General features: G+C 36.7%; 1 protein-coding gene across 1 annotated transcript in view; it reads right to left on the bottom strand.

Annotated features, from left to right (window-relative positions):
• Window positions 1–12,882, bottom strand: part of CATSPERE (catsper channel auxiliary subunit epsilon) — a 91,524-nt gene extending 78,642 nt beyond the window's left edge. The window contains 6 exon segments of the mRNA XM_015591265.1: window positions 710–734; window positions 5,451–5,521; window positions 7,204–7,273; window positions 7,611–7,684; window positions 8,251–8,299; window positions 12,818–12,882. Coding sequence (XP_015446751.1) covers window positions 710–734; window positions 5,451–5,521; window positions 7,204–7,273; window positions 7,611–7,684; window positions 8,251–8,299; window positions 12,818–12,882 — 354 coding nt within the window.
• Window positions 12,883–12,909: the final 27 nt, after the last annotated feature.

Here is a 12,909-nt window from a genome sequence, read left to right as displayed (position 1 = left end):
ATAAATCACCACTTTTAGAAAATTAAATTATCTATAGAGCTTTAATTTCCAAATATTATCACCTTATTTCAATTTAAAAATTTTTGATTATATCTACTACATTTCTAATTATCCTCTAATCCAAGATCCCTTCATAGTCTTAAAAATTACTGAAAATTCCACCGAGCTTTGTTTTATGTGGGTTAGATCTATCAATATTTACTATACAACAAATTAAAATTGAGACTATGTAAAGATATTTATTAATTTATTTTAAAAACTATGATACACTCATTATATATTAATGTAACTAATATACTTTTATGAAAAAATAATGATTTTCCAAACCAAAATAATAGGAAGAAGAACAGTTGTTTCACATTTTACATGACAGAATCTTTTTAATACCTGGCTTAACAGAAGACAGCTGGATTACCATCTGTGTTCCTGCATTCAAAGTGCTGGTATATGCTGTTTTGCTGGAGCATATGGGGAGGATCTATCCTCACACAGATATGAGGCTGGGAAAGTGTAGACCTCGCACAGGCCTCCTGAAAAGGTCTGTGGAGCCCTGTGGGTCCTCACACCATAGCTTGAGTATCACTGCTCTAAGCAAATTTTGTTGAAAAATTAGTTTGGAAAATTCCTCTTCTGGTAAATATAGATGATAAAAGAGAAATAATATAGTAGTGATATATGAAGGATATACAAGAATTTAAAAACGTTTTACCTGGGTTAAATTGTGAATGAAATTTCTGTGGGGAAAAAGAAGAATCATATTTTAGTGAACAGCATGCTAAATATTAGTTTGAATATTCTACTTTCAATATGCATGTCTTTACATCTTGGAATATTCTCTTGATGTTCTATTACAGATAAAAAAATCTGATTAATAAAATCTACATGTCTATAATTAAATATAATTATTGATTTTCCTGTGTCATTACAGAAGGATGAGAAGCTTGAATCTGCATGCTTCCTTAACTTACTACAAATTTAACATTGCCAAAGATGCATGATTAACCTTTAAAAAGCTGACATTATCATTCCACATGAAAAATCAATAGTGTTTACATGTTGTAACTTATGTCAAAAACAAATTAGTCAATTAATACTGCAAATACTTTATTGACCAACCTTTCAATGTAAATTTTATGAAAGGACAACATTCATTTGTATGTTTAGTTGTCTGTCTGGTAGAAAGTGATTTTTTTCATTTTAAAGATATCTGTATTTTTAAATTGTATAATCTCTAAAAGCCACTGCTTTAGGACTATGTTCTTTCATTTGCTGATTACTGCACAGGGCCTTGTACATTATTAGATATAAAACAAAATGAAAGTATTTTGGGAATTAGTAAATGTGTATGAAGTGAGTTTCTGAAACCATGTAATGAACATAGTATTTCCTATGTTTAATCTCATATTAGAAAGCTGCCAAAAACAAATACTATAAATCTTGATAGGCGAATGTGTCCAAAGTTCAGATCTCTGGCTCGGGCTGATACGTATCCCCTTATGTTAGGCTACTTGTCAGAAGCACAGGAAAGAAGTCGATATATTAATAGTGAAAAAGTTATTAAAAGTAACCTTGTAGAGAGAGATAGTATCAGTTGATGTTAAAGCGACAACCTGATTTCCACGTTAAAATAACATTAGCAGCATCTGCTGGGTCTTCATCGGTTAGCTTGGCTTTCCTGAGCTGGTGTACAGACTGAAGTGTAGAAAGAGAAGAGGGTCAAGGAGAGAAACCTGGATTGAGCCGACATTAAAGGCAAGGACAGATCACAAAAAAGCAAAGGAAAAAGACTGGGAAAGAATCATTATAGAGAAAGAAAAGGCTGATGTCACCAAGACGGTGGAGGAGGAGACACCCAGCCTCTGTCCCTGCAACAAAGACCAACAATTAGACAGTGATCCCTGAACAAAGACACTTAAGAAATGTCAGCAATAGAGTGGAACCAACAAACCTGAGACTAACCACACAAAAAGGGAAGGCCGAACAGCTTCGATCTGCGTGCACCACCCCGCCCACCAGCCTGGCATCGCTCAGTGCCAAGAAGGAACTCCCTGACGAAAACGAGTTCCTCTCGCTGGGAAGAGGAGAGCGAGGTGAGTGACCAGCTTCCTCAGGCTTTCAGGATCCTGCACAAAGGACCTGCTTTGGTTTCAGCCCAGAGACTGTCAAAGGTGGATTTGACCCAGCCTCTGGTTACTGGCCTGCATTGCTGACCTCATCTGCAGATTCCAGCTATGCATTTGTACCCCATCGGCTAAGTCCTGTCTGTGGCCTCCAAGGCTGTGCCCACACCCATGGTGAAATCCTGTAGCCACAGGAGTGCACTGGACAGTCGAGGCCCATGGCTTATAGCTTGGGGGCCCAGATCCAGCCTTATCTCCTGTCACTGGCTTGCACTCCTGGGGTTACCTACAATTAGCCCCCACCAGCTTTGCAGCTGCACTCCGCAGGCTCAACTTAGATCACCGGCTTCCACTGCTATACACATACCCATAATGGGACCCTGCAGCCACAAGAGTGTAAACCAACAACCAGGGGTTTCCTCCTGTGTCTGCAGTTGTCTTGTCTCTTGCAACTGGACCAGGCCCTCACCACTATGTGATTGTCTGCAACCCTCCCCTGCCAGTACACAGGCACCTACAGCTGGCCCCACTGCTTAGTGTGTGCACACCACTGGCTTGGACCACTGCTGCCTGCTGTGGTCCCTAGCCACTGGACCTGAAGGCACCACTGAAGACCCTATCAGCCTTTGCCATCACTGTGGACCCTGCACAGCACTCACCAAAAACCATGCAGTTGTCCATATTGTGGACTCCAGTGGCCTAAGCTGGGTACAGAGCCACCACATACCCCTGTAGTTGGTACCCTACACCAGTAGACCTGGGGTCACAGCATGCTCCAGCATGCCCCCACTTAGATGAAGGTCTTTCTTTAGTGAAGTGAGTCTATGAAGTCTGGAAGAGGTGACTGCTTCTTCAAATGTGCAGGTACTCACCAAGGCTACAAGGACCATGAAGTACCAGGGTAACATGACACCACAGAAGGAACACAGTAAACTTCCAGTAACAGACCCCCCCCCAAAAAGAGATACATGAATAGCCTGACAAAGAATTCAAAATAACAGTTCTTCAGATGCTCAGAGAGCTACAAGAGAACAAAGATAAATAATTTAACAAAATCAGGAAAACAATATAAGAACAAAATGGGAGCATTAACAGAAAGAAAACACAAAAAAGAAACAAACAAATTTTGGAGCTGAGGAATAAAATGACTCTACTTAAGAATTTACAAGAGAGCTTCAACATCAGACTGGACCAAGCAGAAGAAACAATCTGTGAACTCAAAGACAGCTATTTGAAAAGATCCAGTCAGAAAAGCAAAAAAAAAAAAAGAATAAAAAGATATGAGAAAAGCCTAAGGACTTACGAGAAACCATTAAGAGAAACAATCTATTCATCATTGGAGTCACAGAAGAAGAAGAGAGGAAGAAAAGGGAAGAAACCTAATTAAAAATAAAATGGCTGAGAACTTCTCAAATCTGGGGAGGGATTTGGACATCCAAGTTCATGAAGCTAAGTCACCCCAACAGTTAATAGATCTAAATGTATAAGCTAAAATGACAAAGCTTCTATAAGGAAACACAGGAGAATATTTTCACATCTTTCAAGTAGGCAAAGATTTCTTACGTAAGACTTAAAAAGTATTAACCATAAAAAGGAAAATATATAAAGAGATTTTCATTTAAATTTAAACTTCTGTTTATTAAAAAACACCATTAAGAAAATGAAAAGCTAAGCCATACACTGAATGACAATATTCACAATACATATATCTGACATAAGACTTGTTCAAAGAAATACTACAAATCAATAGTAAAAAGACAAACAATCCAATTAAAAACTAGGTATACAAAAACTTAAACAGATACTTTACAAAACACTATACAGGAGTGGTCAATGAGTTCATGAAAAAGGACTCAATATCATTCATCATTAAGGAGATGAAAATTAAAACCACACGACATACTATTTTATTCCCACTATGACAATACTAAACATTCGCAAAAATATGGAGTAATTGGAACGCTCATACATTGCCAGTAATCAATTGCTTTGGAAAATGATTTTTTCTTCCTACAAAGTTTAATATTTGCCTATCTCATGATCCAGAAATCCTACCCCAAATATTTACAAACTAAGAGAAATGAAAATCTATGTCTGCAAAAAGACTCGTTCTAAAATATATATAGCAGTTGTTTTCGTAAAAGCCCCAAACTAGGAAAACTCAAATGTGCAACAAAAGAAGAATGGATAAACAAACTGAGGGTCACATGACTTTAAGGGACCATGTGAACCAGGACAATGAAACTATCAGTAACAACCATGCTTTATTGACGACATGAGTATCCTGATTGGTTCTGCCTGGCTCATGTGCCAGTCCTCAGCTAATCACTATGGCCCGTGAAATGTAGGGTTGTAGAGTTAGTACTGTATAAATCACACGGAATTAACAATTTCGTCACAGAATGACGGATAGTTCTCCCAAAGGAAGGGATGTTAGTAGATAAAAAGAAACAGGTACATTACAGTCATCTAGAGGGCCGGGGCCACAAAAGACAGGGCTTTGTAGCCGATACAGTGCTTAGGCTACTGCCTCAATCGTGATACTAAAAATATTCGAATCCATTGACTTTTTTACTTATCAAATGATTTTATAACGCAGTTAATTATTTTTTTCTCCTACCAATTTTCCTTTCTTAGTTATATTCATTTGATCTCATGTTACAATGGGTTTGAAGAGCTATCCAGGACAAAGAGAATCCTTTGGGAATATAAAATATATAATGGGAATAAAAGAGCCTTGTGGTCTGAAAAACCAGAGTCAAATCCCAATGTTATCTTTTAGTGGCTGTGCGTTTTTGTCCAAACTATTTAATCCATCCAAGCTTACATTTCCTCATTGATAAAATAAGGATAATAATACTTACATTTGTGTGACGATTATGAAAATTGAGAGATAATTTACATAACGTATGAACATGTAGAAGCCAGTATATGTTTAAATTGTGGTTGCTATTATTATTATTTGCTCTGAAATATTAGTTTGGCAGTATATTTGAGGATATCTTGATTGGCGAATGAAAGATTATATGGAATCTATAACGCAGATAATCCATTTATGGTTAATTAAAATGAAAGCGAAATCCTGTTAAAAAGCATTAATTACTTCTGTCTTCAATATTATAAGCCAGTATATGTTTAAATTGTGGTTGCTATTATTATTATTTGCTCTGAAATATTAGTTTGGCAGTATATTTGAGGATATCTTGATTGGCGAATGAAAGATTATATGGAATCTATAACGCAGATAATCCATTTGTGGTTAATTAAAATGAAAGCTAAATCCTGTTAAAAAGCATTAATTACTTCTGTATTCAATATTGCATTACTTACCTAACTTTATAATACCACAGAAAGCAAGTATGAGAACTGTCCACAGATAAATAGCGTTCTTCTTCTAGATCCTAAAATAAATCACAGAAAAAACTAAGATATATTAAATCAACTTTAAATACAAATTTGGATACAGGCATAAAAATCACAGAGGAGTTAAGTTAATTATTTAAGATTAGAGAAAGAACAATGAATAACTTTCAGAAGAGAACTAAAACATTTTCATATAATACCAGTTTAATTCTTTGGGTATTCTCTGTAATCGAGAATTTACTATCATGAGCGACAAATTTGGATGGCTTACTGTTTCCAGTACATTCGTCTTTGTGAAATAATACAAAATATATATGTCTTTGCCCCCAGCTCCTAGTAATATTTTGTCTTTGACCCCGGTTCCTGACACAGAGCTCCTAAAACTCTTGTTATTTCCTGAGGGACAGGAGTGCCTGACACAAGCTCCTGGATGGAAAGTGGTCACTAGAAACACCAAGCCATGCTTAGAAGCTTGGAACTTTCAGCTTAATTTTGCATCTGCCGGAGAGAGGCGAGGGGCTGAAAAATGAGTTAGTAATCGATCATGCCTGCATGATGAAGCCTTCACAAAAATCCCTGAAGTATGGGATTTCTGAGATTCCAGGCTGGTGAACACATCCACCTGCAGGCAAGGTGATGCGCCCCCACTCCACGGGGACCCTTCTAGATCTTGCCCTATGTACCACTTCACCTGGCTGTTCTTCAGTATCCTTTATCATATACTTTATTAGAACTGATAAATGCAAATGTTTCTCAGTCTTCTGTGAGCTGTTCTAGCAAAGTTTTGAGCCTGAGGGGAAGGTTGTGGGAACCTGGATTTAGAGCCAGTCCACCAGAAGTACTGCACAGCTTCGGATGTGCGATGGGCATCTGCAGTGAGGACAGTCTTGTAGGAGTAAGCCCTTAAATTATGGGATGTGATGTTAACCTCACGTAGACAGACCGTATCAGAACAATTGATGCCAGAGAATTAGTGACCAAAAAAAAAAAAAAAAAAAAAAAAAAAAAATCTGGTCACAGAAGTGTTCTCTATGAGTGTGTAAAGGAAAACAGTTTTCCTAGACAGTCTTCTTTACTGTAATACAATTCAATTAATTTTCTTGTTTAATGGTTCTCAACCAGAGGTGATTTTTGCTTGCCAGGGGACATTTGGCAATGTCTGGCGACATTTTTGGTTGTTATAACTGAGAGTTTTTGAGTGTATTTCAAAAGTCACATGTATTCCCTTAGAGGATGTAAGATCTGATGACACTATACATCAATAACAAAAATAATCTTACATATGCAGGTATTTATGTGTATATTTTTTACACAACATCACATACTTATATGGGCTTCCAACATATGACGAAAGAGAAAAGGTCCTTTACTTCCTTAGGAATTGTGTTTATGAAACTGGCAAATACTCATAAACTCAAAAAAGCCAAAATCAAATATTTTTCAACCTATATTCATCTGGCCTCTCCCACATGACCCTATCTACTTCTTCCCTGAAAATAAAGATTATGAATTAAAAAGAAGGCATAAGCCCCAAAGTAAAGGCAGGATTAATCACATGGAGCCTCTAGACATTTGTGTGGGAACATTAGGTGTGAGGTTTGTGGCCCATACTTTGTCACTATTTAAAACAGGTTCGATTAGGTCGAAAGCTCAAAAAAAGGCAAAATAAAATGTAGCAGATGATTATTCAACTTTTAATAAGGTATTAAAATCAACTTACTGGGCCTGTAACAATTGGCTTTATAGTGTGAACCCCAGGAGATGAGCATCGCAGTTCTGTCTTGGGTGATCTAGTGTTTAAAAAGAACGAGAAGGGAGAAATAAGTAAAGACGTATGCTAGACGACTAAACATTTCCCTACTACTTTTTAAGTCTAAAAACTTCGATTGTATGCTATTAAGAAAAAAAAAAAAATATATATATATAAATATAGAGAGAGAGAGAGAGAGAGAGAGAGAGAGCAACATTTTACTTCTATCCATTTTCAAAGTGATTTTTTCTTTTCACATCTATTTAATGGGAAGAAAGTTACATTAAATCACAGCCTTGAATCGGAATGTCCACTAGACGAATGCTTTGTTACATGTAAATACACACAGATATTGACATTCATGCCAAAAATCTTACTTTTTATTTTTCACAGAACAAGTTGCTGGCACACTCCACTCAGAAAATGCTGTTCCTTCATACTCTAACTTAATCTAAAAAAGAAGATAAAATAGTTCAAACAAAAAAATCTGCTGTAAAATTTTCACCTCAGTGTTCAAATATAGGGTTCAATTTTCTGGGTCCTTATTATTTAAAGAAAGAATGATTTCTTTGAAATTACACGAAGTAATATGACAAAGGAAAAGTAACTTTTCTGGGACCCTTTGGTAGTCTCCCCAAAAAACTATAAGATTTTTATTTTATTTCAAAAATAATCTATTTATTAAGTGTCCAGGAGGTTATTGGTACTCTAATAAGTTCTGAGGATAAGAAAAAAAATAAGATGAGTGAGACACGGTCATCCTATCCCTATCATGACACAATTTTGTGAATATTAAATCACAAAAACACTCAAGACACTACCTATTTTTGTTACATGCATATTTAAGGACATTTATTGGAGAGGGGATATATATTAGGAAGATAAACGAAATGAAGGAAATGAAGTAAAAATCAAAGAATGACACTGTGCTATACAACAGAGTATAGTTACCTCTCACCTCTGCTCTGAGGTAAAAGATTAATACTTAACTATAATTTTAAAAAATTAAACACTTACCGTACTTCTGGTACTAAAAATGTGGTAGTTTGGGCTGTTAGTGTAATACCTGTGGAGGAAAAGATCAAAGACAAATATTAAAACTAATTTTTCCTCCAAATCAGAGGGATTCTATACATGGACAGAGCACGCTGTAGGTTTCCGCCCAAACGCTACTGGAAAGAGTATTCAGGGGTATAGCTGAGGATGTCAGTGAACTCTACCCCGCACTCCAGGGGATTAGTGTTTGTCCTGTATCTGAAGACACTGGAATGAGACTTACAGATGCTGCCCGATTTACAATCGGGTTATGTCTCGACAGACCCATCGTAAATTGAAAATATCCTAAGTCACAAATGCATTTAACATACCTATTCTACGGAACACCCAGCTTGGCTTGACTATCCCAAATGTGGTCAGAGTACTGACGTTAGCCTCCAGCTGGGCAAAATCATTCACCTCAAAGCCTATTTTATAGTAAAGTGTTGACTATCTCATGTTATCCGCACATTGCTCTGACACCATCATAAAGCAGAAAAGTCATAAGTCAAAAAGTCGTGAAGTTGAGCCATTGTTAAGTCAGGAACTCTCTGTAAATACTTTTACATCTTTGCTTTTGTTTTAGGATGAAAACTGTTGAAGAATATTGACTCTAATCCCTTCACTTATCAACTGAGTTAAAAGAAAATGAATAAAGATTGAAAATCCATAAAACAGTATTTCTTGTTTGAAACACTGAAGAACAAATTTCTGTGAGTCCTTGTTCACTATCATTACTCTCCAGTACTCGGGGTACTTTAATTTCTGTCTATATGATCTATCTAAAGCTGTGCTGTCTAAAAGAAATATAATGTGAGCCACTGATGTAATTAAATTTTTTCTAGTAGACACATTTAAAAAGCTAGAAGAAACAAGTGAAAATGATTTTACTAATATAATTTATTCAACATGTAATCAATATAAAACAATTATTAATGAGATAGTTTGCATTTTTTTTGTACTGTCTTTGAAATCCAGTGTGTATACTATACTAAAAAAAGATCTCAATTTGGACTAGCCACATTTCAAGTGTTCAAAAGCCATATGTGGCCAGTGGCTATTGTAAAACATCATCTTAAAATTCCTTCACTTTCCCTTTGCTTCAATAATCTATTCCACGTCTACGTTACACACCAGTTGCCACTGGAATTGCTCCGTCCCTGAAATCTTAAGTCAGAGGCAATTCTGTGTGTGTGTGTGTGTGTGTGTGTGTGATTGCTGGGATATCACTACATAAGTCTTTTAGCAGAATTATACAAGCCTTAATGGTATTCTAAATTCTTATTAACAGGTATCAGTCACCAGTATAATGAAACACATTTTATAAATATACAGATCAAATATGAGAAATACATGTTCATGTATTTTTATACATCCCTATAAAGCAGCGGTCCCCAACATTTTTGGTCCCAGGGATCGGTGCTCCTATGAGAATCTAATGCCTGGTGATCTGAGGTGGAGCTGAGGCGGTGATGCCATAAAATGAGATATTTTCTCAAGGGCACTTTTTTCAAATAAGTGTGAAGCATTTCCCACTTCCTATGAATCTAATATAAGATCCCTTTCATCATAGTAAGAAAGAGAGAAACTTCAGGAGAAAGAAAAATAAAAGTGGCAGATTTTGTATTTTAATTTACAATGTTAAAGTATGCAATTTGATCTGCGAATGAAACCTGGTAGCTAAATGACAAAACTACTTCTCCTGACAAGCCCAGCTGCTCCTTCATCAGCTTCCCACTAGAGCTGGGGACAAGTTATAGAGGCAACAGTAGTTAAAGGAGTCATATTTAATTTATTAATTTCATCAGAGACAGCTATAATAACACCTTCTCATCCTTGCTTTCTTAATTATGTCAAATATTTAATGTGGCGTTGTTGAAAATAGGCCTGGGAGGATCATAGGTGTGGGGTGTGCAGATGGACCATGTCCTGGCACCATTTTGTTTGTTTGTTTTAAACAAAAAGGACACTGTCATCTCACTCTTGGACCATGAGAGCCTATCCTTCCTGTTCTCTCTAGTGTGTTCCCATTCTACCAGCTCTTCAAAATTGAAAAAAATTCTTAAACTTTTACTCCTTCCTTCATCTCCCAAGAGGTAAGTCCTTTCCTAATTTTACTTTTTTGTCTTTCTTTCTAAACTAAGGAATATATTCTTTGGGTAAACCATTTTCTCTCAAATCCCCTATTCATCCTACTGTACATACCCACGAATTGGTCTTTGGGAATCTGACAGAAAAACGTGTGAAACCGTTATATTGCAGGAAGCATAGTATGCTTTCCACAGAAAGTCCAAGCCCCATTGAATACATTACCATAAGACAAAAAAGACTTTGAGACAAAAAGTATTTTTAAGGACCAAGAAGATCACTCCATGAAAAGTATGACCCAATAGAACTAGTGGAGCATAAGAAAACAAATGGAACATTTATAAAAACTGATCATCTATTAGGTCATAACGCAAGTCTCAACAAATTTCAAAGAACAGGTATCATGTGGATCCTGCTCTCTGATTATAGTACAATTAATAGAGACATCGTTGACAAAAAGATAAATCTTTACGTACTTGGACTTAGTCAAACTGCTCAATATTTCAAGAGTTATAGGAGAAATCATGGTGAAAGTTAAAACTATCTAGAAGTGAATGATAAAAGATTATGCATCTTTTTTTTTATGGGATACTATGGGATATTAATACCTTTAAATGTCATCAGAAAAGATAAAGGCCAAAAACTATTAGCTAACTGTCTGGCTTAAAATGTTAGAAAAAGTATCAGAATGAGCCCAAAGGAAATAGAAGAAAGAGATAAAAATGATAGCAGAAATCAATATAAAACAAAAATTACAAAGATGAGTAAAACAGAAAAGCTTATGGCAAGACTGAGCAAGACAAAAAAGAGATGAGACAATATTAATGACAAGGGACCATGATTACAGAAAAAGCAAAGAGTAAAAAAGGAAATATTTACAATTATGTGACAATTTTGAAAAATTACATGAAATAGACATTTTAATATATACTATCGAAACTAACTCCAGAAGAAATAAAAGGCCTAAATAACTCTATAGCCATTAAAAGATTTGAAGCAATAGTTTTACCTTCCTCACAGGTTTCAAAGAACAAATTATCCTAATCCTATACAAATTCTTCCAAAGAACTGATAAAGAGATAATACTCTTTAACTCATTTTGTAAATCTACTGTAACACTGATATCAAAACCAAACCAAGACATTTTGAAAAAGAAAAATATAGACATAAAAATCCTAAAGAAAATATTTGCTAATTGAATTCAGCAGGGTATAAAGAGGTAATAAACCATGACCGAGTTAGATTTATCCTATATATGCAGAGATGATCTTATTAGAAAACTTTACATGCGAAATTCACCTCCTAAGATATTTACTATCTATCTGGTCCTTTACAGAAAAGTTTGGTGACAACATAACAAAACTTGCAAGCTCCCTGAGTTCATAGGCCATCCTTATTATCAGCTATCATGATTTATTGATTCATTGTTTGCCAAGTACGTGCTGAGAGCTTTAAATATATAATTGCATTCAAGCCTCACGATCACCCCGTGAGATAAATTTTCTTATCTTCACTTCATAGGAAGGAAAATGAAGGCTTACCAAGTTCTCACAGAATGCTACGTTTTTGCTCTTTCTCACTATTTCACTGACCTTTCCAATGGCGACTCTTAACTATTTGACCTCTCCACCTGTCCAGTGACGTGCCCTGGATCCCTTCCGAAGCCTCTATAATGGTGTGATATATTGTCGGTATTCTTACGTTTTAATGTTAGAGGGTAATAATTATTGTTCTAGAAAAACCTCCACTAAGCTGAATATTCGCGGAATGTGATTTTGCTGGTTAATCATCCGTATTTTTACCTAGGTTGAAAAATCTTTCTAACTTAGGTTGAAAATCTTTCTAAAATATTTTGATACACTTTCCAATCCAGCAGTTACTGAATACGGAACAAAAATCAAACTTGCATTGAGGATCTCGCAGAACTTTAAAAAGTTTTCATTCCCCAAATCAACTCACTTTATTCGGGAATCACATCGGCTCACATTTGTACAGTGTTGGCATTTTATAATGCACTTTCCCACAAATCATTCAACCACAACTACCTAATATAAACCACCCAGTACCTAGCTATCCTAGTGAAATGTCCCAGACCCCCTCCCCATCAACCTCCAATCTCTGGTGGCAACTTTTTGGTTCTCATTTGCGCTTCTCCTCTCTCGCAAAAGCAGTGCAGTAGGAGGACACGAGTTTAAGGAATCCTGTGGGCTCAGCTGTCCAAGAGGACAGCGACGTGAAGTTACCAGCAGAGTTCTAACAGCGTCCCCTCATTGTCTTCCCTCATTCATTGAAAACTCTCGGACTGCGGCTGTGGGTGGCAGGTGTTCCGGGAGCTCAGGAAGAAGACCGTAGTCTGTACCGGCGAGTGGTTTCCGGACACTGAGGCGCCGGTACCGGGCCCCACCTGCTTGGCCCAAGGGGAGACCCCTGCCCGGTGGCCCTGTCCGCGACTGGTGTCTACCTCCACAGAGCGGAGCCGCAGCAGCTCATCCACGACAGCAGCACTGCCACTCCCTGGGCTGACATGGCACCGCGGACCCTCGGCTCAACCGC

This window comes from Pteropus alecto, unplaced genomic scaffold, assembly GCF_000325575.1.
Source record: "Pteropus alecto unplaced genomic scaffold, ASM32557v1 scaffold115, whole genome shotgun sequence".
Taxonomy (NCBI): domain Eukaryota; kingdom Metazoa; phylum Chordata; class Mammalia; order Chiroptera; family Pteropodidae; genus Pteropus; species Pteropus alecto.
The sequence above is the reverse complement of the archived record's forward strand: the minus strand, read 5'-3'. Positions and strand labels throughout refer to the sequence as shown.